The sequence below is a fragment of the Chamaea fasciata genome, unplaced genomic scaffold, assembly GCF_029207755.1.
Source record: "Chamaea fasciata isolate MVZ Bird 193981 ecotype frontalis unplaced genomic scaffold, bChaFas1.0.hap1 SCAF_13, whole genome shotgun sequence".
NCBI classification, from domain to species: domain Eukaryota; kingdom Metazoa; phylum Chordata; class Aves; order Passeriformes; family Sylviidae; genus Chamaea; species Chamaea fasciata.
In genome coordinates, this window is record NW_027094098.1 from 7,930,548 (window position 1) to 7,954,391 (window position 23,844).

The following is a 23,844-nucleotide window of genomic DNA, read 5'->3' on the forward strand; positions in this document are numbered from 1 at the left end:
AGATCCTATCCTTCACTAAGTCATTCTGCCATATGTTGCCCATGGCCGGATAGGAAATCAGGTAAGAGTTATAACAAAACATTATCATTAAAAATAGTCAATACCTGAACAGTAAAGCTTCTCATAAAAATTATGCCTATTTCAAACAGGATGTGCGCCTTCCAAGGTCTTCCAAGAATCTGCTGGTACACCTTTCTCTTTACACAGAGTACAGAAATGTGTTGTTCTTTGTTACAAACATGTGCTCCAGTGCCCATGTACATACCTTTATGGACATATAACGGCATGCATTTCCCTCTATAAATGTAGAGTCTAGATTAGAAAATCCAGTATTATCTATAGAAACGAGGAATGTTTCAAATTAACACTGTTCAACTGTCTCTGCCTCTCAAGAAGCTGGGAGAAAACTTTCAAAATCCCTCTCTAGCATTCGCCAAATTAAGCAGTATTTTCACTACAACATGCACAACTTCTTCGTGTCCTTAAAAAACTAGAAATGCCCTCTGATGACCTGCAGGTTTATTGTTTTCCCAGTTTATTCTGTGTTTTCTGTGTTTTGATGTTGCATTATAGTCACATATCTAGAATCTGTAATATTGAATGGGAAATGTAGGTTTCTATGGCACTGCAATCAAATTGCTGCGCAAACGAATGCTGTAAAGAGGGGTAAATAATAACACAAAAGGCAAAGAAAAAAAATAAAATCCATGATTGAAAAACGTAAGATAAAGCAATGCCTAGAGTTTACTCACGATTACCCTTGACTGGGCTATTCTCAAAGACTATTTCAGCAAGGATTTTGCTATGAATCTCGTGTTTACTTCCCTTAAAAGTAATCTGAGCTAAACCATTGTTCACAGAGTCTGTGGAAATTTTGGGATGACAACACTTCAGGAGAACACCTATTCTGAGTCCAACACAAGATGAAATAAAGCTATATTCATCTAACTTGTTCTTAGAAACCTCCAAGAAAGGACCTTCCATTACACGTATATGAAAGAATGTCCACATTTTGTTTCCATTTACAGATTCATTAGACTCATGGTGAAAAAGTCTTCTTTTTAACAACTAACCTAGTTATTCTTGGCAAAATTAAATTTACTGCTCCTAGCCTTTCTCCATTGGGCACTGGAATACAATTGATCATTGTCTTCTTTACAACAACATTCTATGTATTAGAAGACTTATGTCTCCCCGTTGGTACTTTCTAGACTAAACAAACCATGTTCTTTAAGCCTTCCCCACAGGTCATGTTCTCTAAAACTTCTATCATTCTTGTTGCTCTCCTTTTGTCCCTTTCTACTTTGTCTATGTTTCCTAAAGCATGGAGATCACAACTGTAAACAGCTTTCCACATGAGCTCTCACTGGTGCTCGAAGGAACAGAATAATTGCTTCCTGCTTCTTCTCCCGTATTATATCTATCCCAGAATTAGATCCAACTTCATTGCAATGGTATTCCACTGTGCAATTTAGATTCCTTTTTCCATGCTATACCTCATCAGCACATGTGATTTCTTCCCGGTAAACGGACTTGCATTTGCCAAATTTCAAATTACTTATTCTGGACTCCCCAGTTTATCAAGACTGGAGCAGCTTATTGAGCAGTTTGACTGCTCCTACCGTGCTTGGAGCTTCTTACAGGCCAATTCATGATCAACAGTATTAATGGCATTTCTATTTTACCACTGAAATAATCTCTTAAAAAATACTCCACGGAATCAGATAAAGGACAGACCTCTTTGGAACCCTACTGTAACTGGCCCTCCTGTCTGAAAATGAGCAATGGAAAATTTGTCTAGTGGTTGCACACCCATCTCATGGCAATCTCATCATTATTTAAATTTAAAAATACAATTTTTAATTAAAGCTTTTCTTACTGCAATTCATTTTACATTAGTTATTAATTACATTACAAAATTCTGTATTTATTTGCATATTACAAATATCTGGTGGGACAGTGTTAAAGACCTGATGAATTAAAAACTACCACTTTCTGCTTTAACCACAAAACCAGTTACCCTTACAAAGGAAATTAGATTTGCTTGACATAATTTTCCTTGGCAAATTCAAGCAGACTAAATATAGGATGGGTATACTCGACCGGCATTCTTTTTTAGGGAATGGCCCAAAACTATCACCTAGGAAAAAAGCTGAGAGTACAAGTGCTAGTAGATACTAGTAAAATACATACTATTTTATGTGCTCTATCTTTAATCATGCACCTACTTCCACCATTCATTTAACGTCTCAATGTTCTTGAATATGTTTGAATGAGTGCTGAATACTAAATTCCATTATGCTTCTTATCCGTTCTCTTTCCTGAATAAGCTGTCACCATGCATTGAAAAGCACTTGACTAAATGTTAGCTCTCTTACACTGCCTTGTGCCTCAAATTTTTTTCACAGGTTCAGGTTTCTTAAATTAGTTGAAAACAGTGTCTGGGTTTCAGTAACTCTGTGGTGGTTATTGCCTGTTTTTTCACATCTCTTGCCTTCATTCTGCTTTTTTTTTTAATTTTATTTTTCATTCTGTTCCTTGTATAAAGCCAAAACTTTTTTTTATTTTACAGATATTTCCATACAATTTTTCCTTCTTCTATAAACTCAGCCAACTTATCTCTGGTAATCAGAAACAGAACCAAACCAAGACAGCAAGTCCTTAATTCCCTTCTTCTCTTTCTGACAGAAAAAGCTGTTCTTAACATGTTCCAAGAATTCAAAGGATTATGTGTTACGTTGTTCAGGTTTGTGGTTTGTGTTTTTGGGTTTTTTCCCTTGTGTTAGTATCCAAAAAATCGTGTTTTCTTATTCTTACCTGTTCCTGACTCTAACACGATTCCATTGGTCACTCTGTAAAAAAGTGTAATTTACCTTTTAGCTTCCTTCTCCCAATTAAGTAGTCTATCATTCAGACCCGTTATGTTTTCATCCCTGTTTTTCACTTTTATTTCTACCTAGACATTATGAATTTATAGCCTATTTTAGTATCAAAGAAAGATTTTTCATATAAAAGCAATGTCAAATGTTTCCTCAGAGTCCTTCATCTGAAAATGAGTTACTTGTTTCTACAGACTGATTTCTCTACTCCAGAAAAATAAGGCACCAGACAAAAAGCCAAACTTTTAAATTATTTCAGGACAGAAATAAATACCAGGGCTATTAGTTTCGGTTCAAAGAACACATCATGACTTATTAGTTCTTTGGAAAATTTATTTAATTCTGAAATAGCGACATAACAAAGTTATAAAACTGAGAGTGAAGAAAGAGGTGACCAACCTGATCTGGAGAGGGTCTGTGGTTGTGTTGTGTCCTCCCAGGAGATCGATGGTGGTGGTGGTGGTGATGGTGGTGGTAGTGGTGATGGTCATCATCATAGTTATCTGCCATCAACTTCATTCTGTTTTGTGTCTGTTTAAGATGTAAAGCAAGACAATTTTATTACATGTTGGAATGTATTATTCTGACAGTGTTTTAGGAAGACCGTGGCTCTGGGAGTTTTTGGAGAGGTTTTTTTTAGCTGAAGGATCTAAGAATAGAAATTCAGACTGCTGGCTCACAAAGAAAATGAAAGAGAAACAGAGAAATAAAGTATGCAAACACATCCTCTGTTTCAGCTTTCACATCCACAGAATGACATGAAGAAGTCAGAAAAGAAAATGAGGACGGATGATGTGTTTGAAGGGCAAAAGACATTCTGCTTTTCTAAATATATTATTTTAGAGCTACTCCCTATTTTGTCCAGTCTAACATTATGTCTTAGCAACTAACTTTTTAAATCTCACTGAAAGGAATATAAGTGTATTTCAAACATATACAGTTAGCTACAAAGGCATGTCAGCAACCATCATGAATAGTTGTTCTAAAAGTTCTATTTTGGGTAGTTTATTTTAATTGTACACCAACATCACCCTGCTAAACAATAAGTAAAACAAATCTGAAAACTAAGTGATAGAGACACAGGCACTTAGAGAAATAAGTGATTATGGAACTTGACACATTACTGAATGGAAGGAAGCCTAAGATATAGATCTTGAAAAGGAGATCAACACTTCAGCTACAGTTGTGTACGGATAATGAAATCTATGTCACCATGGGATAACAAGATACATTGATGCTCTTTATCACTACTACAATTATTCCATACCATTAAATACATAGACCTGAATAATTCAAACCTTGCTCATAACACCAAAAATATCTTACTACCAATAGTCTGATGCCAATGGATACGGTTGTTATTTTTTGTGGTACCAGGACTCCCTCAGGAAAACCTGTTAAACTGCAATCAAGTTTTAATTAATTTTGCACTAACAAAACTCATAGAAAATGCCATCAAGTCCCAAAGATCTCTTCCAAAATTAAAATAATCAGTTAGAGGCATTTAAAATTAATACCACACAGATGACTGAAGGAAAGATAGCAGTTTTAACTCACTTGGTGTCATGCTCCAAGGCAGCTGGATTCATAGTAACCCCACTGCGGATGGCAGCTAAAGACATTCCCCAGGATCTGGCCCAGAGTAATGAGTTCCAAAGGACCAACATGGGTAGATGAATTTGAACACCAATACTGCTCCTCAAGGGTCTCTGCTGGGACCAGCTCTGTTCAGTATTTTCATCGATGACATGGATGCGGCTATTGAATCTTTCATTAGTAAATTTGTGGACACAACTAAGCTGGGAGTATGTGTCGACCTGTTGGAAGGTAGGAGGGCTCTGCGGAAAAATCTGGAAGGGTTGGATCGATGGGCAGAGTCTAACAAGATGAGGTTTAATTAGTCCAAGTGTCGAGTCCTGCACTTTGGCCACAATAACCCCCTGCAGTGTTATAGGCTGGGGATGGTGTGGCTGGACAGTACCCAGGAGGAAAGGGACCTGGGGGTTCTGGTCAGCAGCCAGCTGAACATGAGGCAGCAGTGTGCTCAGGTGGCCAAGAGGGTCAGTGGCATCCTGGCCTGTATCAGGAATAGTGTGGCCTGCAGGAGCAGGGAGGTCATTCTTTCCCTGTACTCAGCACTGGTCAGGCCACACCTTGAGTGCTGTGTCCAGTTCTGGGGCCCTCAGTTTGGGAAGGACGTTGAGATGCTTGAACATGTCCAGAGGAGGCCACGAGGCTGGTGAAGAGCTTGGAAAACAAGCCATATGAAGAATGACTGAGGGAGCTGGGGTTGTTTAGCCTGGAGAAAAGGAGACTCAGAGGTGACCTTATCACTCTCTACAACTTCCTGAACTGCGGTTGTAGTCAGGTGGGGGTTGGTCTCTCTCTCCAGGCAGGAACTGACAGAACGAGAGGACACAGTCTTAAGCTGCACCAAGGGAAATATAGGATGGATATTAGGAAGAAGTTTTTCATGGAAAGAGTGATTAAATAGTGGAAGAGTCTGCCCAGGGAGGTGGTGGAGTCACCAGCCCTGGATGTGTTTAAAAAAAGACTGGATGTGGCACTCGATGCCATTATCTAGTTGAGGTGTTAGGGCTGGGTTGGACTCAATGATCTTGAAGGTCTCTTCCAACCTATACATTCTGTGATTCTGTGAACACAACTCATTTGTTCAGTATGTTCCCATATTAACTAGCCTAACTGCCTTGCAATGCAAAGTGTCCATGAGACAACTCATGTCCCATAGCAAGTATTTAGTAAATTTACTTCCAGGACAGCTGTAATTTGATTTTCCTTCTACACCAATCCTATATCAAAGTCCCTGTTTGGAAAATTACACTGGCAAGTATATTTTAATTGAAAATGTAAAACTCTGAGATTTCCATTAAATTCCCCAACTTTAATGTTTTTTGCTGAACTTGAAAAGAGATTTGAAAAAAGCAAGCAAACTAAATATTCGTATTACATAGCATTTCAAGAATAACAAAGTCTAATGCAAGGAAAACAGACACAGAATCCTAGGAAATCCTGATGTGCCTTTTCCGCAATTAATTTTTTTCAGTTGTCACAATGTTGCTCAAGCACTTCACACGATGTTCAATAGAGGATCATAGAAAACTGCTTTACAGGAAGGGAGCTGTACTCAGGTTAAGTAAAAAGAACACAACCAAACCCTCAAGGCATCCACAACAAAAAGACAGAGGAAAAATCACAGGTCAGATGTGCACTTTCAGACTTTCTGAGCATCTCCATAGCACTGTAAGAGGATTTTCTCAGTATGTTATAGAGTGAGAAGAACCTGCACAGTTGGAAATATTCCATTTTCTCCATCCCAAATACAAAGATGGAAGCAAACAGCTGAATGTATTTCAGTTGTGACTTTCTACTAATTTTCCTAAAAAGATCATCTCAGTCTGGATCATCGTAGTTGGTCTGTTGTCTTTAGATTGTCTTTAGATTTTCTTTAGATTCAAAGAGGAAGGGCTTTTGAACAAAAGAGTGAAAAAGATGGAGAATTAATAGACAAATAATAAGCCACTTACTATAAACACTGTCATACCCTGCCTCTTTGGGGAAGTTCCTAAAATTTTATTAGTTTATTTTCTTATCAATGAACAGCCTTAAATTTCCTACCTTTCAACTACATTCCATAAAGAATGTAAAAGTTAAACAAGATGATATATGCAATCCTAAAAGTGTCCTCTGTAATGAGGTGTTGGGGATTAGGCGTGTCATGGGATAAGAACTCTAAATGAATGATGTCATCTTTCTAATTTGGTGCTGAAATATAAATAAACTACTTCTAATGTTTCTTCCTTTTGCATGCCAGATTGCAGTAAAATGTGCACAAAGAAATGTTAATGCTCTAGTAGCCTTCCTTTGGTGTGCCTGTTCTGGGAGCAAAATATACAAGAAATATAAAATTATAATTTCTTTTCCAATCAAGTAACCATCAAACCATCTAAATTTCAACATGACTGGTAACTGTCATTAGTTCTTAAAATGATGCAATTTATCTGGCAAAATATTAAAAGCTTTTGGTTTTATTTGTTAGCTCTTCAAATGATAGCAAATACAATTTTGATGTTCTGTTTGTCTTTGCTTTAGCTACCCATAGTGCTCAACTGCCACACTGAACTGTGTTTTCCAGATATGCTTAGTTTTGACTTAACAAGTACAAACAGTTTATGATTTCAAACATTTAAAAGCAAGACTTTTGAGAAGGACAAGCAGGAGAACAACAAAAGTAAAGCTATCCTGAAGAACAATACTGTCCTTTTCACATCCTTCTAAACAAAAATCTGTAACATTACTTCTGTTTGCTTCCTTGACTAGTTTTTGATATTTAGCAGGCTTTGAAATGCCAACTATATTTTTATTTGAGGAAGGAATTAATTAACCACATTGGAATTTGTTCAGGACCTCAGGGCTTCACACCCCTACACCTACATACAGGCACACACAGAAAGGTGTGTACATGTTGGGACACTGGTTTATCAGTCAGAGGAAAATCCTCACGGTCTGGGTGCCAGATCAACACATTCAGGGACTGCTTCAGTACTGCCTGAGAGAGGAAAATACCACACAGTGACCTGGCAATGCCATCATCTCCAGAAACATCTTCAGCATATGCCTGAAAAGTTCCTATTCAAGGACTCCCAAGACCCTTTCTTGCATCTCTATAGAAAGCACAGCACATTACTCAATATGACTTTTCTAGCTGATCAAGACATTGAATCTTGAAATATACAGTTAATGAAAAATGGGGAGGTGATGACACATCCCTTCAAACTGTGTATTATCTAATGTGCACCACTGGTTACTCTGCACATGTCACATCTTATCTGAAATAGTTATCTTGCATAGGTCAAACTTCTATTCACATTCTCCTCTCAAACCTGAAATTGGGGTTTCACAAAATTTACAGAGCCACAGCTCTGACAAAAAAATTGTCATGCCAACAGTTCTTTGTGAAAATGTCTAGAGAACCACAGGCCCACACCTGAGAAGGAACAGGTTTTAATCTGAATTTACACTAGAAAAGAAAAACATGTTAACTTATAAAATGGAACAATTAATTAATTCTATCTCCTAACGACCATGTATGGCTTACTAGTTCTAGCCTACACAGTGCCCTCAGATCCTTTTTGCTCTTTATTTACTGACTACATTCAAAAAATACTGCACTCAGATTAAAACAAAGGAACGATCAAGGAATTAAAAGGAGCTTAGATCTACTTGCACAGGTATATTAACCCTTAGGGTTTGAAACACTTGTCTTTGATCATTCAATATCATTATTTGCTAAGCTGTCAAGGTCATGAATGGTATGTGTAACTGAATTTTTAACCCACTTACCAAAGAATTTATGATCTAGGACTGTAAGAAAACTGACAGATATTTCTTGTCCTCCTAAAAGTCTGTTGAGTTTAAGGAAGGATATAGTGAAATGAAAGTCTTTGATTGACTGGTAACAGACTAAACAGCTTAACAGCAATCTGTAACTGTAAAACTGCAATATTAAAACTGTCTTTTACAAAATATTTTAGCAAGGTGGCAATAGGGAACTATGCTTTCATCTGTCATCTGGATCAAGTTAACAAGGAGACTCTCATGAATGAGGTTCAAATGAGGAAAAATAGTAAGATTTGTTGCTCTGGGATATAGGTGTAATACAATTTAATAGCTATTACTTTCCATTGGATTTTCTTCTCACTCTCTCTTCATTTAATGGAATTTGAAATATTTCTAGACTATTCCCTTTCAATAGGGTAGGATTTTTCCCTACATAAGAAGGAGGCAGATATAAGGCCGGCAAGCTGTCCTGGAGCTATCCAGGGGTCTAATTCTTAAAGCACAAAATTTAAAATCTAGAGACCCACATTCGAGGTTTGATTCCGCAATGGCCTCTTGTTGTCTTCAATGACACAGAAACTCTTTTTCATGCAATCTCACTGTTTGGAAACAAGCATTCTATTATTTCCACAAAAAACTCTGAAAACTTAATGTGGCAGGAATTTACTTCAAGCCTTCATGATTTTTAATCATACATAATTTTATCTAAGCTTTTTTTTTCTCCTGAGACAACATTTTAGAAAACAGAAAAGGGCATTAATCTAAAAAATTGCATTCTTCAGACTACAGAGTTCACCAAGTTTATCCAGAAGCCACCTGAACATATTGGAATGAAGCTAGATTTAGTGAAAGCATGTGCGACTGTAACTGGTCCTCCTGTATGATTCCAGTGCTTCAGGCCTCAGTTGCATTAACAGACGGTTAACTAAGTATTTGCTAATTAAGCCGGCTCTGGCCTTACGCTGTCCAAATAAAATCAGTTTTCACATTAGAACAGTATTTTTGCACATTCTTTGAAAATTTTTGTTGTCTGAAGACAAGGGAAGAATATTTTTCCATTTCTACTGCTGCACAACTCAGAACTTACTAACTGCCATGGGATACAATTTATAGTGGATTTGTTATTCGGCAAGTTACAGCTCCTTAAATGTTGGACAGCAAATGGTGGACCTTACCTAAAACATCCCTAAAGTTCAAGAAATTACACTTGTCACTCACAATCTTCTAAGGGACTATAAAAGTTTGCACAGAATTATGACTTTATAAAAGCAGTGTATTTTCTTATTAAAAAACCCCAAAAATATTACAATAAAACAACATGGACTACCATGTTCGTGTAACAGAAGAAGACAGTCTTGGAAATTAGCTACAAAAGGCATTTCAGAAAGCACCACAGAATCCCGTGCTTCTAAGTAACCCTTATGGTGACTTTTGATAACAAAAGAGTCATCACAAGGTACAAGGGAAATTAAAATTAAATGCCATGTAAAGCCTGTATTTCCAGAACTTTATAAAGTTCACCAATCCTTTTTTTTTAAAACCTCTCTTCAGCAACTTTTCCTTTATTCCACTTCTGTTGTCTCATCGTAATTAAACATTTTTCTGAGATCAAAAATAAAAAGTTAACATTCCAACCTTGGAGCCTCTAAAAAATCATGTTCAACCTCACTGTCATTGAGGTTGCTTTTAGCATCCTAAGGCTATAGAGATACCTGCATCCTGCACAAGTGATGTGAAAATAAGCCAAAGAGTGAGATTAATTTGCCATCTAGAAAAGATACTTAGGAGATATTCCTTTGTAATGTTTCAGTTTAAACTTTTGTTAAAACTTCTTGATATACTTTGGGGCACTGTGTCACTAGCTATCCAGCTGTAGAAGAAAAGAAAATTCCAAGGCTATTGCTAGAAAGCCAAACCTTGAGACTGCTCCATTTTTAATGGTAGCACTCTTCTTGAGCCCACACGATTAAATGAGACAAATTGTTTAAACACGTCCACGAAGTATGGTTTTGACAGAGGTGTTGTTTTTCCACGAGTCAGAGGATCTATAAATCAGTTATTGCTTTGAGGGATCTTTTGCCAGCATTAGATCTGCATGGAATAAGTGGACTAAAATAGACTTCCAGAGATTGTATTACTTTATGCTAATTATTCAGGCTGCTTTTAACAGTGTAATACTAACAACATCATGCTACTTATTTCCAAAATCAGTTGTCTTTAATGAGAATAAATATACCATAATATTCGATTCAGGTTTCTTTGTTGCTTATGCAGGGAGGTTTTAGACACCAAGAAAACTACAATGGAAAAAAAAATAAAAAGAGGTTAAGACTCTTAAGTTTGCAGGCACTCATCAGTAAGCAAAAGATAACAAAAACATTGCAGTATGTTAACTAAGCAGCAACTCCAAATGCTAAATAAGTATGATAATCATAACCGTATGGGTGTTGGAATGCATCACCACGGGGCGATGTTATGTTTTACTGAGTGCTTTAATTATGCATTTTCTTTTTATAACATCCCTGTAATGTAATCTGTTCTTACATTCTTACTCTTAACTACATTTTAACATGGGTTTTGCTGCTTTGTTTCCTGCCTCCATTGAAGAACACAAACTTTTCCCTGTTAAAATTCCAAATGGGCTAATAAGCATGTTTTTCTTTTCCTGTTATAGTGTATGACTTGTCTTGGAAAGTGTGAGAGACAGGATGCATGCAGGCTCAGAGTGTGCATGATAGCTTACTGCAAAAAAGCTTGGCTACTCTGCATTTAACTCTTTTTAGGTTTTACCTCATTAATGATAAGACTGTTCCATATGATGTAAGGAACACAGTCGAGTTTTCATGCTAAGTATACATATATTTCTTTTTCACATCTATATTTAGTTGTATACTAAACTTAATTCACCTGGTGTTTTTACATTTAAATCTTAGAATTCTTGTAAGCTGTAACATATAACCCAGAGCAGTGGACGTTCAGGCCCTGTCTGCCCTCACAGGATAGAAAATAGGGATTAAGAAAAGGTACTGACTATTTTCCAAGTTTTCATTAAATCCAACATCCCTCCCAGGGAAAATACAAAATCAATTGCTGGACAAATGCATACTCTGACTCCTCTGCAGCAGTGTAAAGCAACTTCTATGCAAATCTTTTCAAAGACTCAGGTCTGGTAATTTAGTGTCGAACACGAGCATAGAAGCTTTACAGACACTTCAGTTCTTCTTTAATTAGAGCACTATTTAACTGGTATTAACAAGCATTACACCTGCTGCTTTGCAAGATTACAAAATGTGACTCTGACTTACCCTGAAAGAAGTTAAAGCTCAGGGAAAGCCTCCCTCTTCACAAGCTGAAGGACAACAGCCTCCCAAACACCAGCTGGGATATTGGACACTTGGCAGATGGAGACAGGCAGCACTTCCAAGTGCCAAGCAGACACTTATCTAAAGTACTGAGGCCAAATTTCAACTTTTCTGACACTTGTGATTAAACAAAGCTATGTTGAATTGAACATGGCTCGTCTGACTTTTTTTGTGCATTTTCCTGCACTTAGAATTTCTGGGTTTGAAGTCTTTTAAAGCTCCGTGAACTAAAAGTATGGCTTGAAGCGCAGGAAATATCTTGTAATAATACAGCATACTCAGTAATGTATGGGCTCAAGTCATGCTAAAAGTATTTGTCTCAGTCCTACTACTAAACTTGGTAATTACATAGAAGTATGTAAGAACATAGACACAAAGAAGTGGGTTAAAAAGCATAATTAAAGCTCTAAAACTGTAGCTGCCTGAGGATATCTCAGGCCAGGTCCTACTAAAAACAGACAAGCAACAAAAGAAGGAAGGTTCTCTTTTTTCCTTTTTACAACAGGAAATAACTCATTAAAAAGATACTTCCCTGTAATAATTATTTAAAACCAGACATGAATCAGAAACTTCGGCAGCTAAATAAGACCTTTGAAACTAACAAACCTCTGGTTAGCAGCACTGGTCATTTTTCACCATCTTTAATGTCTGAATAGTGAGTTTCAACTGTAATTTTTGCAATTTCAATAACAAGCCCAGCTCTCCCATTTTATCGTATACAAAATATAGCTTAAATTGAAATGACTGCATTTCTTCCATTGTATGCAACAAAAAATGCTAAATAAAACATACATTTCAATACATGGGTCGTATATTTAAATATGGACTGAAATGGAGATAACATCACACCACTGTCTTGATATGCTTAACAGAGACACTTTACATATAACTAATTTCTTTTTGATGCTGGATTGTAAGAATTACCAGTTTTATCCACAATTACAGCATCAGAAATATTTGACACCCAGTTTTTACAGTATTTTTTTTAATAGCTGGCTACTTAGCACTGCATTTGAGATCAAGTGTTAAACTATATTTAGTCTTATTATCATAGGGTGCATAAGTAGAACGTAAGGATTTGCTTAAAACATGTCACAGAGAAAAATCCTCTTGCTTTGGGAGTTCAGATTGTTATAATGGAGATATTCACTATTCTTGTTTGAGATACTTAATAATCATTTTCTCCTACCAAGCAAGCCAGTGCCAGAATTTCGGAAGTTCCAGGGTTAATATATTCATTATTTTATATATGCATTACCTACTTTTTCCATTTAGGATTTTCAGTCTCAGTGAATTTAAACCATTTGTCTGAACAAAATTCTAGGATAAATTCTCAACCAGATTATCACCAGTGAAAAAAGGCTGCCTTGAGCCATGGCCAGGCTTAAGTTGTGACACAGATTCTTCAAGAATCAAAAAACTCTGAACAGAGAACAAGCAGAAACAGATTTTAAAGCAGGAAAGGGCTTATGTACCAAGCCTGTGTTGCTTTCAGGGACTGGCTGCTACAGGCAAAAAAAAAGCCCCTCTCATTGGAAAAGGTTTGTGTAAAAATACCATGCAAGAGACTTTGGATTCCTGAGAGCACAAGGAGGAAAAAGTGATGCTACGATCCAAGTCCATCAAATTTTATAATATAAATTGTCAGATCTTACTGATAATATGTGAAAAGTGTTACGAGAGCACTGCCAACATTTCCAGTATTTTTCCAACACAGAATGTCTTTTGAATCAACTAAGGTGTCCAGGCAAAGGCTTTTAGCTACACTCACACGTTGCCTTTCCTACCTTGTGCCTCTCCTGTGTTAAGCTACAGGGAGAAGTGGCACTCTGCACTTTCACCCCCACAGCAATCTGCACTGGGCAAAACTGAGATGCAATTCAATTGCAGTCACTGTCATGACGCATGTTCAAAAACACAGATTCAAAAATCAGGTTAAAAATTAGGAGAATAAACCCCAACATTAAGACATGCAGAAATATTACTTTAGGATATTTCTACTAAAGAGAAAAGTATAAACTAAAAAGATTTTTAAGGTAGTAAGGCCACTGAATGCCTTGTTTTGACATAAATGGGATTTGAACAGCCACATTTAAAATCAGAGCATAAAGGCCATTTTACTAGATTTTCTGAGAACTTTAAAGGAAAAAGTAACCAGGGTGATTATGAAGTCGTTAGGACATCTGTTCTTACCTGTCAAAAAAAAAAAAAACAAACAAAAAAAAAAAAACAAAAACAAAACACCAAAAACAAGAACTGTGTAGCAGTAAGTGCAACAAAAAAAAACTAGGGGTCTCATACTTTAGTTCAAAATTAGGTGCTTAAAGCTTGAACAAGACCAATGTTATGAGTAAAAGTAAACAGCATAAAGGGAAGAGGTAAAAAAGCAGCAGAGTGGTCAATTATGTCTGCAGTACCCATGTGAACAGCTTCTTAACATGGATTCTACTCACTGTGGAGTAATACTTGGATTCAACTGCACAATAAATGTCTTTCTGAAACAGATCTGTGTAAACAACACAGCAGCAATACAATAGCAACAAAAACAATAACAACAACAAGAAGAATAAAATTCTGTGGTCCTATAATAATCACACTGTGAAATTCAAGGCAATAAGAAAGACCAGGTCAGTATAGCATCAGAAACAGAAGCAACAGTGATCAGGAAACAGCACTGGAGTTGCTGCTGTTCACAAGCGCTACAGATGACAATGTGTACACTGTAAGAAACCATTACACGACTTTCTTGCTCCCCACCTTGTTAAATAAACAGAGAGCTGTAGCGCAATTAATTAATTCACGGTGCTGCAGAACAATGTTTTGGGCTGCCAGAATAATCACAATCACACCAAATTATAATAATTTTTTTTTCTCATACAGTAATATAAACATTTTCAATATCATAAAATACACAGTGCAATAAAGCTGAATTATTCTATCAGGGAGAATGCAATATAGGGTATTTTGTTATTCTTAAATGCTTGATGTCACCACCATAATATCACAGTAGCAAGATTTCTGAAGTACTTAACTAGAACAGTATATGGAATGAAACACACTGCCTCCAATTCCACTTTATTCATTTGCTGCTGAAAGAGCTTTTTAAAGTATTTACAGGGTAATTTGTAAGAAATAATTCTGTGTATTCCATGCAGGAGAAAATATTGCTATTGTTAGTTTGCTGAGGCAGTGTGCTTACATACATTTTTTAAATTCCTTGATTGTTCACCCTGTTTGTTACATTAGCAATATGTTGATATGATGAAATATAGAGCAGTGAACTAAAAGACTGAGAACTCTGCCAAACACCAGCTTTGCCTCTGGCCAGAGTATTCTGTACACCTGCAGCCCTGAAAAGGTTTCTAATTTCATGTTTTGAGAAGAAAAATAAAATGCTCTCAAGGAGTTAGAAGACCTTGCATCTTGGCCAACTGCACTTACATTTTTGGCACTATATCCAAAAAGTGAAAAGAGACAACTGGGAAATTTTCTCACAGTATCCAAGGTCAGGACACTTCAGTAACACAGCAGTGTCTTCTGCTCTTACCAAAATCTCTTGAGATGTTCTAAAAATGGACTTTTTAGCTAATTATTTCATGAAGGATTGCATCACTGTACAAATTTATCTAAAAATAGCTTCTCAGAATTCTCAAAAGGAATCTTGGCCAGGATGATTTTACACACTATGTAATCACTCAGCCAAGCCCACATGGCAATTTTGTTTAATGCTGTATTTCTGAAAGCTTTTTAAAGCCTACTACAAACTTCTACAGCCCTCAAAATACAGCATTTGGTGTATGAATCAAAGCAGTTCCAGGGATTTTGTTTTGCTGAGAGTGTATTACTATGACTCCCAATTATTTAAGCACTAAACAATAAATATTTAACTGACAGATTGCAGCTGCTAAATTGTATTTAAATCATTACAATTAAATATGTTTGTTTCTTGTGAGAATGTGTTTGTAACACAGAGGTCAGAATTATTACTATTAATTTTACAGCTGAATACACAGTGATACAAGTAATTTTTCTAGGTTATCTAGGTTTTGAAATAAAAACAATTTTCCTCTTCCAGCTTAAAAATAATAGAATTTTTACTTAAACTCACACAGTCACAATCCATAAAAAGATGGCTCAACTCATTCATATAAATAACATTTTAATCTCTAAAATACGATATGCCTGTCTGTAGCTTTACTAAAATACATCATAAATATTCTCATTTCCTGACAAAGGCACGATATTTCATTTCTCTAAGATGCCTCTTTTTCTTCTGCAGTGTGAGAAATTGTAACAAATTACTTTAAAATCAATGTCTTAATACAAGTTTACAATGTGTTTGACATTCCCAAAGGCCAGAAAATGTGGATATATATGAGAGGAATATAGATTTTTTTTTTTTTAATCACGGACCAACATGTTATTTTGCCTCTCAAAGTAAAAATTCCTCTTACAATATAGAACAGGGATGAATTTAGGGCTTGATGTTAATGTTTAGCATTATCTAGCGATTCATCTTCTAACATTTATAAATATTTCTCCTTTGATGGTCACATTAGGCTGGAGAAGTTGAGCATTTTTTAATTCTCTCTTTCAGAAGTGTAACAGCTGTGGAAATGGAGGATGGGACAAATAAGACCAGAAGAAAACAAGTGATGCTGCAGCTGATGATTCACTGAAGTTCTCGAATCAGAAAGAGCACAAGAGACAGCATCTCTCAAGCGAAAGGGAGGAACTGGGGGGATGAATCTGCCACTGACCCCCTGCCCAGCAAAGCCAGAGCAAGCCTTTGTGGTGGATGCACATGAGAAACCTTTGGGGGTTGACAGTGGTTCTCCCCAAAGGGATTAAAGATGTATGAGTGAAGTCCACAACCTCCATTATCAGATAATTCCTAAGTGCAATAAAGGGGTGACCTAGTTAAACCACATTCCTGTTCCTGGTGACTCTTTTTTTGTGGTGTCTGAGATAACAGGGAGATTATTTTGGCATCAATTTAATCTAGTTAAATAGCTTTACTGAAGATCTTTATCACTATAAATAATGAAGGCATTTGAAGTATTTGGTTACAATTCTAACTGAAATCATCCAACACAATGCTTCTCTAGCAATTCTCTTCTGCTGTTCCTTCTCTCTGTCTGAAGAAAGTTATGAATGTTTTGAACACTTTCCAGCAATAGCTTCAAGGTACAACACCAAACCAAAACAAGCACAACAATAAAACAGTTGTCCAGGTCTTTAAACTGTTTAAAAACAGTTAAAATATTTTTAAAATATCCATGATAAGTATCATGGAACGTGGCAAAGTGGTGTATTCATTTACTCTTCAGTAACCTAAGATGAAGGTAAAAAAGAAAGACATCTAAAAAAGGAAAATAACTATCCTCTCTTTTCCAAAGCATACCAAAACAAAAATCCCTAAAATATTTTGGAATTCAATATCATCTGCTCTGGTGAAGTGCAGTGGGATGAAGTGATAAAAGCATGAAGCACATCTGCCTATTTATCATATAAATTTTGGTTAAATGTCTCCTGGGCAGCTGACTGACCTAAGACACAACTGCATCATGGCTGGAACATGTGTGATAATATCTGCTTCGACAGGGTTTTTTAACCATGTGGGTTTTATTTAATAACTTGTAATGCTGAAGACAGGGTGATTTTTACCCCTTTGAGAATTTATTTTAAGGACAATCACAATTTCTAGGTAGCCTCTCAGAAAGCCTGAATCCTACTGAAAACACAATTATTTTACCACAGACAAGCAAATAACTGAACAAGAGGAGGTTAAAAAGAGTTAACAGAATGGACAGACCTTGCTTTACGCAAAGAGCATCTGCTCTCCTCTCTATAGAGGAAACTATATGAAGAGGGAAAACAAAATGTATTGGCTGCATATAATATGAGCCAAGAAAACATGCAACTAATGCTTAACAACTCCAGAGAAGTAATAAACACCTAAATGAACACATCCTACCTTTGCAACTGCTGTCACATGTCAGACCTGGCTCGGACGCTTCCAAAAGGACATCAGCATAAAACCGTACAAATGAAAATAATGCCAGTTTTCTGTTGCTACAAAAGTATGAAAAGTAACATCTCCCCACCTGCTGTTTTAACTGATGTACTAATCTGTCCTTCTCTCGTTTAAGAGCCATTACTTCATCTTGAGTCTTCTTTTTCTTTGAAGCAGACAGCTCGAGCAAGGCAATATTTGCATCTTTTTCACTAATTGCAGCAAGCAAAGCTTCCTGTCTGATAAAATAAAATTAAATTAAAGTTGTTACAATCTCATTAGAACAGAATATATTCTACTATACAACACTATGCAAGATGTTTCTTTCAATCACTAGGAGAACAATCACCTACCTTCTGAACACTCTAAATAGCAAACATTGCCAGGTCTAAAAAAATCATGAAATAAACTGATGAGCCAAAAAATTCACTTTATAGAATTTTAATTATTTGCTTCATCAAACATTTATCTCAGTCTATTTTCCTACAATAGTTCTGTGAAATTCCTTGCTTTTAAAAGTCTTTGGGTTTTTTTGCAGTTCTAGAATTCTGTCTAGAATACCTTACACAAACCTCTTTTGACTTATTCAGATCATAGAGATTGAATAATAAGAATCAAAGTGATATGAAGCCAATTTTTATATTATCCTGTTAACTTGGAATCCTAGGGCCCTCACTGCAGGAATCTCTGGATATCTTCCTCATATTTACTTACATGTTTTCCTATGGATTTATTAATAGGTGTGTCGACACAAAAAAAAAATTCTAGAAGTAAAATACAATTTTTTTGATTTGCTTGTACATGAGAAATCATTTCCTTTGCAATCTTGACCCCTCAATTTTAGAGAGCAAACAGAATCTTACAGCGCTCAGATGTAAATGGGGTAACATAGACACTCACAGGGGCACATCACAAATATTTTGTCAGGATTTATGACAAAGGCAATTTTTACAATATGCAGTTGAAAGCATAGATCTTGCAATGTCTTATACCCTAAAATGCTCATGCTCTGGCAAGGCCATAATCTGACCTTTAATCTCATAAATAAAAGAAATATGTTCACTTTCTGCAATGTATTCAGTGACAGACCATGACTTATCAGCCAAGAAAGAGCACATAATACCTAATAGCTTTTAGAAAAGAATATGTTATGGCTTGTGCCTTTTCCCAGAACTATATAAGATCAATCATTAAAAAATAAACATGGATAAATGAATCATAAATTAACCTTAGGCTCCAACTGCTAATAAATGTAAGAATACAGCTCATGAACTTCATACAGTCAAGGTGAGCTAAAAGTTTGGAATTCTCACAGTCTTTTGCTTGCCAGCAAAAATGTCAAGAAAGTTATTTCACTTTTATTTCAAAGTTCCAAATGTATTAATATAAATATTTATAAGACAATATTTCTGATGGAGCCAAAGAAAAACAACTCATTTATTTTAGTCGAAATTATGTGACATGGATCAATTTTAGATAAACAGTTGCATTTTATTCATTCTCTTTAATAGTTTCATTTATTATTCTGTCTTGTTCATTCAAATCTCAGTTAAATGATGTTTAAAAGAGAATGTCGTAAGACTCCAACAGTCTTAATTTAAATTATAGCTATTAATTATTTTAAATAACCATTATTAAACAAAAAATATATATCAGAGGGGTTGTGTACCCATAATACTAATTTGAGATGAAATATAGGTGTACTGTTTTTCTATAAACCTAATAATAACGCATAAAAATTGCTGTGCAGTAATTTGTAAAAGACTGTCAGTTTGTTCACGTGTTGTGCTCAAGTACTTATTCCATAACATTGTCATTAAAATATTGACCAAAATAGAAGAAACATGATTGGCTACTCGATTCTGAACTTGCAGAAAGCAGGCAATCTATCATAAAATCGTGGAATGGTTTGTGTTGGGAGGGACCTTCAAGCTCATCCAGTGCCACCCCTGCTATGGGCGGGGGCACCTTCCACTACCCCAGGTTGCTCCAAGCGCCAGTGTCCAGCCTGGCCTTGGACACTTTTAGAGATCCAGGGGCAGCCACAGCTGCTCTGGGCACCCTGTGCCAGGGCCCCTCTGCCCTCACAGATGCCAGACATGGTAACACAAGTTCTCTGGCAGAAATACACGTATTCTGTGACTTTTAAGCCAAAGAAAAAGAAACAGCACATGGCATATAGGCATAAAATATGTTCTTCCAAATTAAATAAGGTTAGTTTCTCTGCAGTTTTCTGAGAGCACACTGTCATAAAACTATAGAGAAAAGATAGTTAGAAGTGTAACAATGTTCCAGTCATAACACCTGAGATAAACAGTAATATTACCATCCCAAACCTACCTATTTTTAGTTCAAGCATGTTAAAGAAATCTACATCTCAGAATTTCCAAGGTTTTAGAATATATTTAGGTTCATTCTTAAGTTGTGTAGGTTAACTCCATGCCCGCCAGCCCCAATCTAACATTTTTGCTCTCTAATGGCAAATTCCACAGTTAATACTTGTTACCCATGAGGTTTTTAATGATATATAGTTATTCAACACACATTACAGCTGTAAAAAGCCAAAAAAATGGAATAAAAGGTTAAAATCAGAGGCTGAAAACGACATGAAGCTGTACTTAAATTTCACTTCTCTGAAGTTTAGAGCATGTCACTGACTCTAAATTGGCAGTAAAAAACCAAACCTGACTAGTGAGGAAGAAGCGTCCGAACTACTGAATTATTTGGTATCATTTCAGCATCTGATAATAGGATTCAGTCCCATCCATATTTTTTGCATTGCCAGCCAAAATGATCACACATTCTTGTGTTCTTGACTGTTCAGCTGCGCAACATTCTCCACTCCACTTTAAAATAACTGATGAGGTGAAATCTTTCATGGGAGAGGAGAGCCAGTCAACATGTTTTGAAAAATCTGCACTCTAGATTCCGCAGCCCCAAACCCACAAAATATTGCAGACCTTAGCATGTGTTTTCTCAGCTGATGGGGATTTTCCTATCTTGGGAAAATGCTTGGGAAAATATGTAACCAAACACTTTATTCCAGGAAATAATGACTCATATCAAGCACTTCCAGGAAATGATGGTTCATAGTCACGTGAAATAGCTGCTGTCAAATGACACCACAAGTGGTCCACAGAGACACTCCAAGATTTGAATCAAACCCACAGCACATATGTGTTTGAACTGCCCCCTCAAAATTATTGCCAGCATATTTTTTTGAATCTTATCTTTTTAGTTAATTTAAGTGGAACTGGGAGGCCTTAAACCTACGAATGTGGAGAGATGACTGCGTGATACGAGGGTGGGGATTTCTGTGGAAGTGCTTCCCCAGCCAATGGAATGATGAACAATTCAAATGCAAACTCACACTGCCAGCACTCTCGTAGCCACCCAAATGTGAGTCAGGCTCTGCTCAGAAGCTGCAAAGCCTCAGTTTTCTGAGAGACCAGGTGTTTTAGCTCGGGCATAGTGCCTTGTGACATGCTGACTGCTTCCAGACTGGGGCTGCCTCACACAGCCTGCCCAGCGTGGGCACAGCACCTGTCTGTACAGACATATTGCTGCGTGTGTCAGCATATTAGCCATGTTTATTATCATGGATAATATGAACAGCAATAACCTCAAATATAAGTGGCATTTAACCAGGCATCCGGGTTAACAAGAGGTTGGCATACCTGGACTGTATATTCTACCAAATGAAATGTTGCTTTAATTCTTATTAATTAACTAATTGTCTGTACAGAGGGCAGACAGAGAAGCCCAACAGATTATATCACTGCTTTTCAGAGTACAAAATAAAGATGCAGGTTGTGACAGAGCACCTGAGGAAAGCCATGTCCTTCTTTATTCCTGCATGTCCAAGGATCCAGCCCCCACCAAGTCCCTGGAAGACAGAGGTTGAAAAAGACCTTGCCCACACTTGTGAGGCATTGGAAGTGAAGAGATCCAAGCATTTATGAAGCTGCTTCTCAGGATAGATCGGGATCTCTGCGTTATCATATCCTATTTATTACATATTGCACACTAGTTTACCCACATGTATGAAAGTTGTTATGCTGGCCTGTCATCATACTTCAAGTTTCCTATGGAAGAACAAAACCTCATGGACAGAAGCAATTTATTTTACCTATCCAGTGACCTTGCTAAAAAATTAACTTCACTGTTTTTGCAGCAAATATTTGAAATGAGATTATCTGGCCACTAGGAACAAGGTTAAGATGCCAGCAAAGTGGCTGACAATAATGATTTTCTCACCTACAAACATGAAGTAACTTTATTCAAAAATGTAAGCTGGTAGCAAGGGTTTTACCTAAATCTCTCAGGTAAGTCATACACTTCTACTTTTCTAGAAAATGAAACTCACCATGAGTTTCAGTGCAAGAATTTTTGAAAATCAAGATCTGAACTGGCACCAAGAACAACATACAGTCTGATATACTCTCAGCTAATGTGCCTAAGAGTGTAAGCATAATTTATAATTTCTAATTATCTACTGTGTCAGGAAAAAAAAAAGACTAGTCAAATACAGCTCTACAGAGATGTTATCACTATTTGCAGCCAAAATGTCTCCTTATTGTTTAAGAAATTATAGCAATAAAATACATTTTAAAATAATTTATTAGAGTAGTGGATTAAATGACATTCTTTAACAGTAATATTTATAAAGAGTAATCCCTTTTGTTATTAGTAGTTTTTCCTCTCTTTTTTTGGCAAACTAATCTGTTATACAAATAACAGCGTAGTATTTTTAACACAAAAAAAAATTCACTTTAACTTTTCACAGTAAAAGTAAGTCAATTCTCAAATTAAAAAATACATATTAAACCTAACAGCAAATGCTCCACATTGGTCATTATTCTGTACATTTTTCTTTCACCTGCATAAAGTAATTCCTAGGATTCCCAACTTACTATCTTCCACTAAATTATGCTGCTTATTGCAAGGAGAGGAGGGAAGACTTTTCCCTGGAAAAGCAAAATTTATGAAATGAAATTTCCCCACCCCTGGCAAAAGCTGACTGCAACAATCCACGGCAACCTCAGGCAAGACTCCTTAATACAGAGCCAGTGAATACAAGTCTCTTAATAAGCACACGCACAGCTGAGGGATCTGGGCTTCCTCTAAGAGGTCCCAAGAAAATCTGCACAAAAATCTGACTATAATTAACGTCACTTCATATGAAATAGAAAAGAGCAAGTGAAAGAAACATTACCACTCGAATGGCCAGGAATTAATTTATTTACACAAGTTGTGTTCTATCCAAAAGTCCAGTTTATAATATTTTCATTAACTAATGAATGATGGACTAGAAAATCTACTTGTTACATTTCAATGAGGCTTCAGAATGGGAGGATTTTCATGTCCCATGAAGACAGGAATAAAATTTGCCTTTAGAAACCAAAGATGCTGTCTAGAAAAGTAAAGAGAAACTCCGTATTGATGATCTGTTGTGAATACGGCAAGTATCATATCAAGAAGTAAAAACAAAAATAGACTGCAATGCAGAAGTGACTCTTTATCTACACAAAAGATCTTAGCTGAAATACTGAATCCAATAATCTCTGAAAAATGTGGAAAAAAGCAGAGAAATGATGATGAGAAAACGTCAGGAAAAACTACAATAGTCTATGAGTGACAAGATAATAATGAGAACCTAAAATGCTATGTCAAATTAAAATAGAACTTCTATTTTCATGGCACACAGAGCAAGAAGTAATGTCCATTAAATGCAAAAGAAAGCAGAAAATTTTTTCCTCTTAGTACATAGCCAAGGTGTAATGATAATGGTCATTCCTCAGTGACAGTCAAATAAAAAGATTCCTTCCCTTGGAAGAATGAACAATTATGAATCTGATAATAGAGATAGCTTTTAAACAAACAGAAAGTATAAAATAATATAAATCTTTTACTAAAAGTCACTTGAAGTCGTGTCAAAGAAAAATCTGAATTAAAAAAAAAATACCATACATAGGATTAGAGAAAGGAAATGATAACAAAGTAACTCAATTATAAATGTTACATAACACGTGAAAAATGCAATCTTACGGATCTCTAGCAATACACACACAGAGTTTGCATTTCTGAAAGCATCTGTCCTGGAGTGAAAAAATTACTTAATATGAAAAGGAAGTCTTAGCATACAAGAAGGGAAGATAAGATAATGTAAGAAGAAATAAATCCATGAAAGTCTCTGCTGAATGCCAAACTGAAAAAGTATATTGTATAC

At 36.2% G+C, this 23,844-nt stretch overlaps 1 protein-coding gene across 2 annotated transcripts in view; it reads right to left on the reverse strand.

Annotated features, from left to right (window-relative positions):
* Nucleotides 1–23,844, reverse strand: part of ERC2 (ELKS/RAB6-interacting/CAST family member 2) — a 421,289-nt gene that overhangs the window by 120,502 nt on the left and 276,943 nt on the right. Inside the window, exons 15-17 of one of the 2 annotated variants that reach the window (XM_066195344.1) lie at nt 17,707–17,854; nt 3,279–3,410; nt 2,818–2,852 (exon numbers count right to left, since the gene is read on the reverse strand). In XM_066195344.1, the coding sequence (XP_066051441.1) occupies nt 2,818–2,852; nt 3,279–3,410; nt 17,707–17,854 (315 nt within the window). The remainder of the gene's footprint in view (nt 1–2,817; nt 2,853–3,278; nt 3,411–17,706; nt 17,855–23,844) is intronic. The other variant, XM_066195345.1, reaches the window with a different exon arrangement.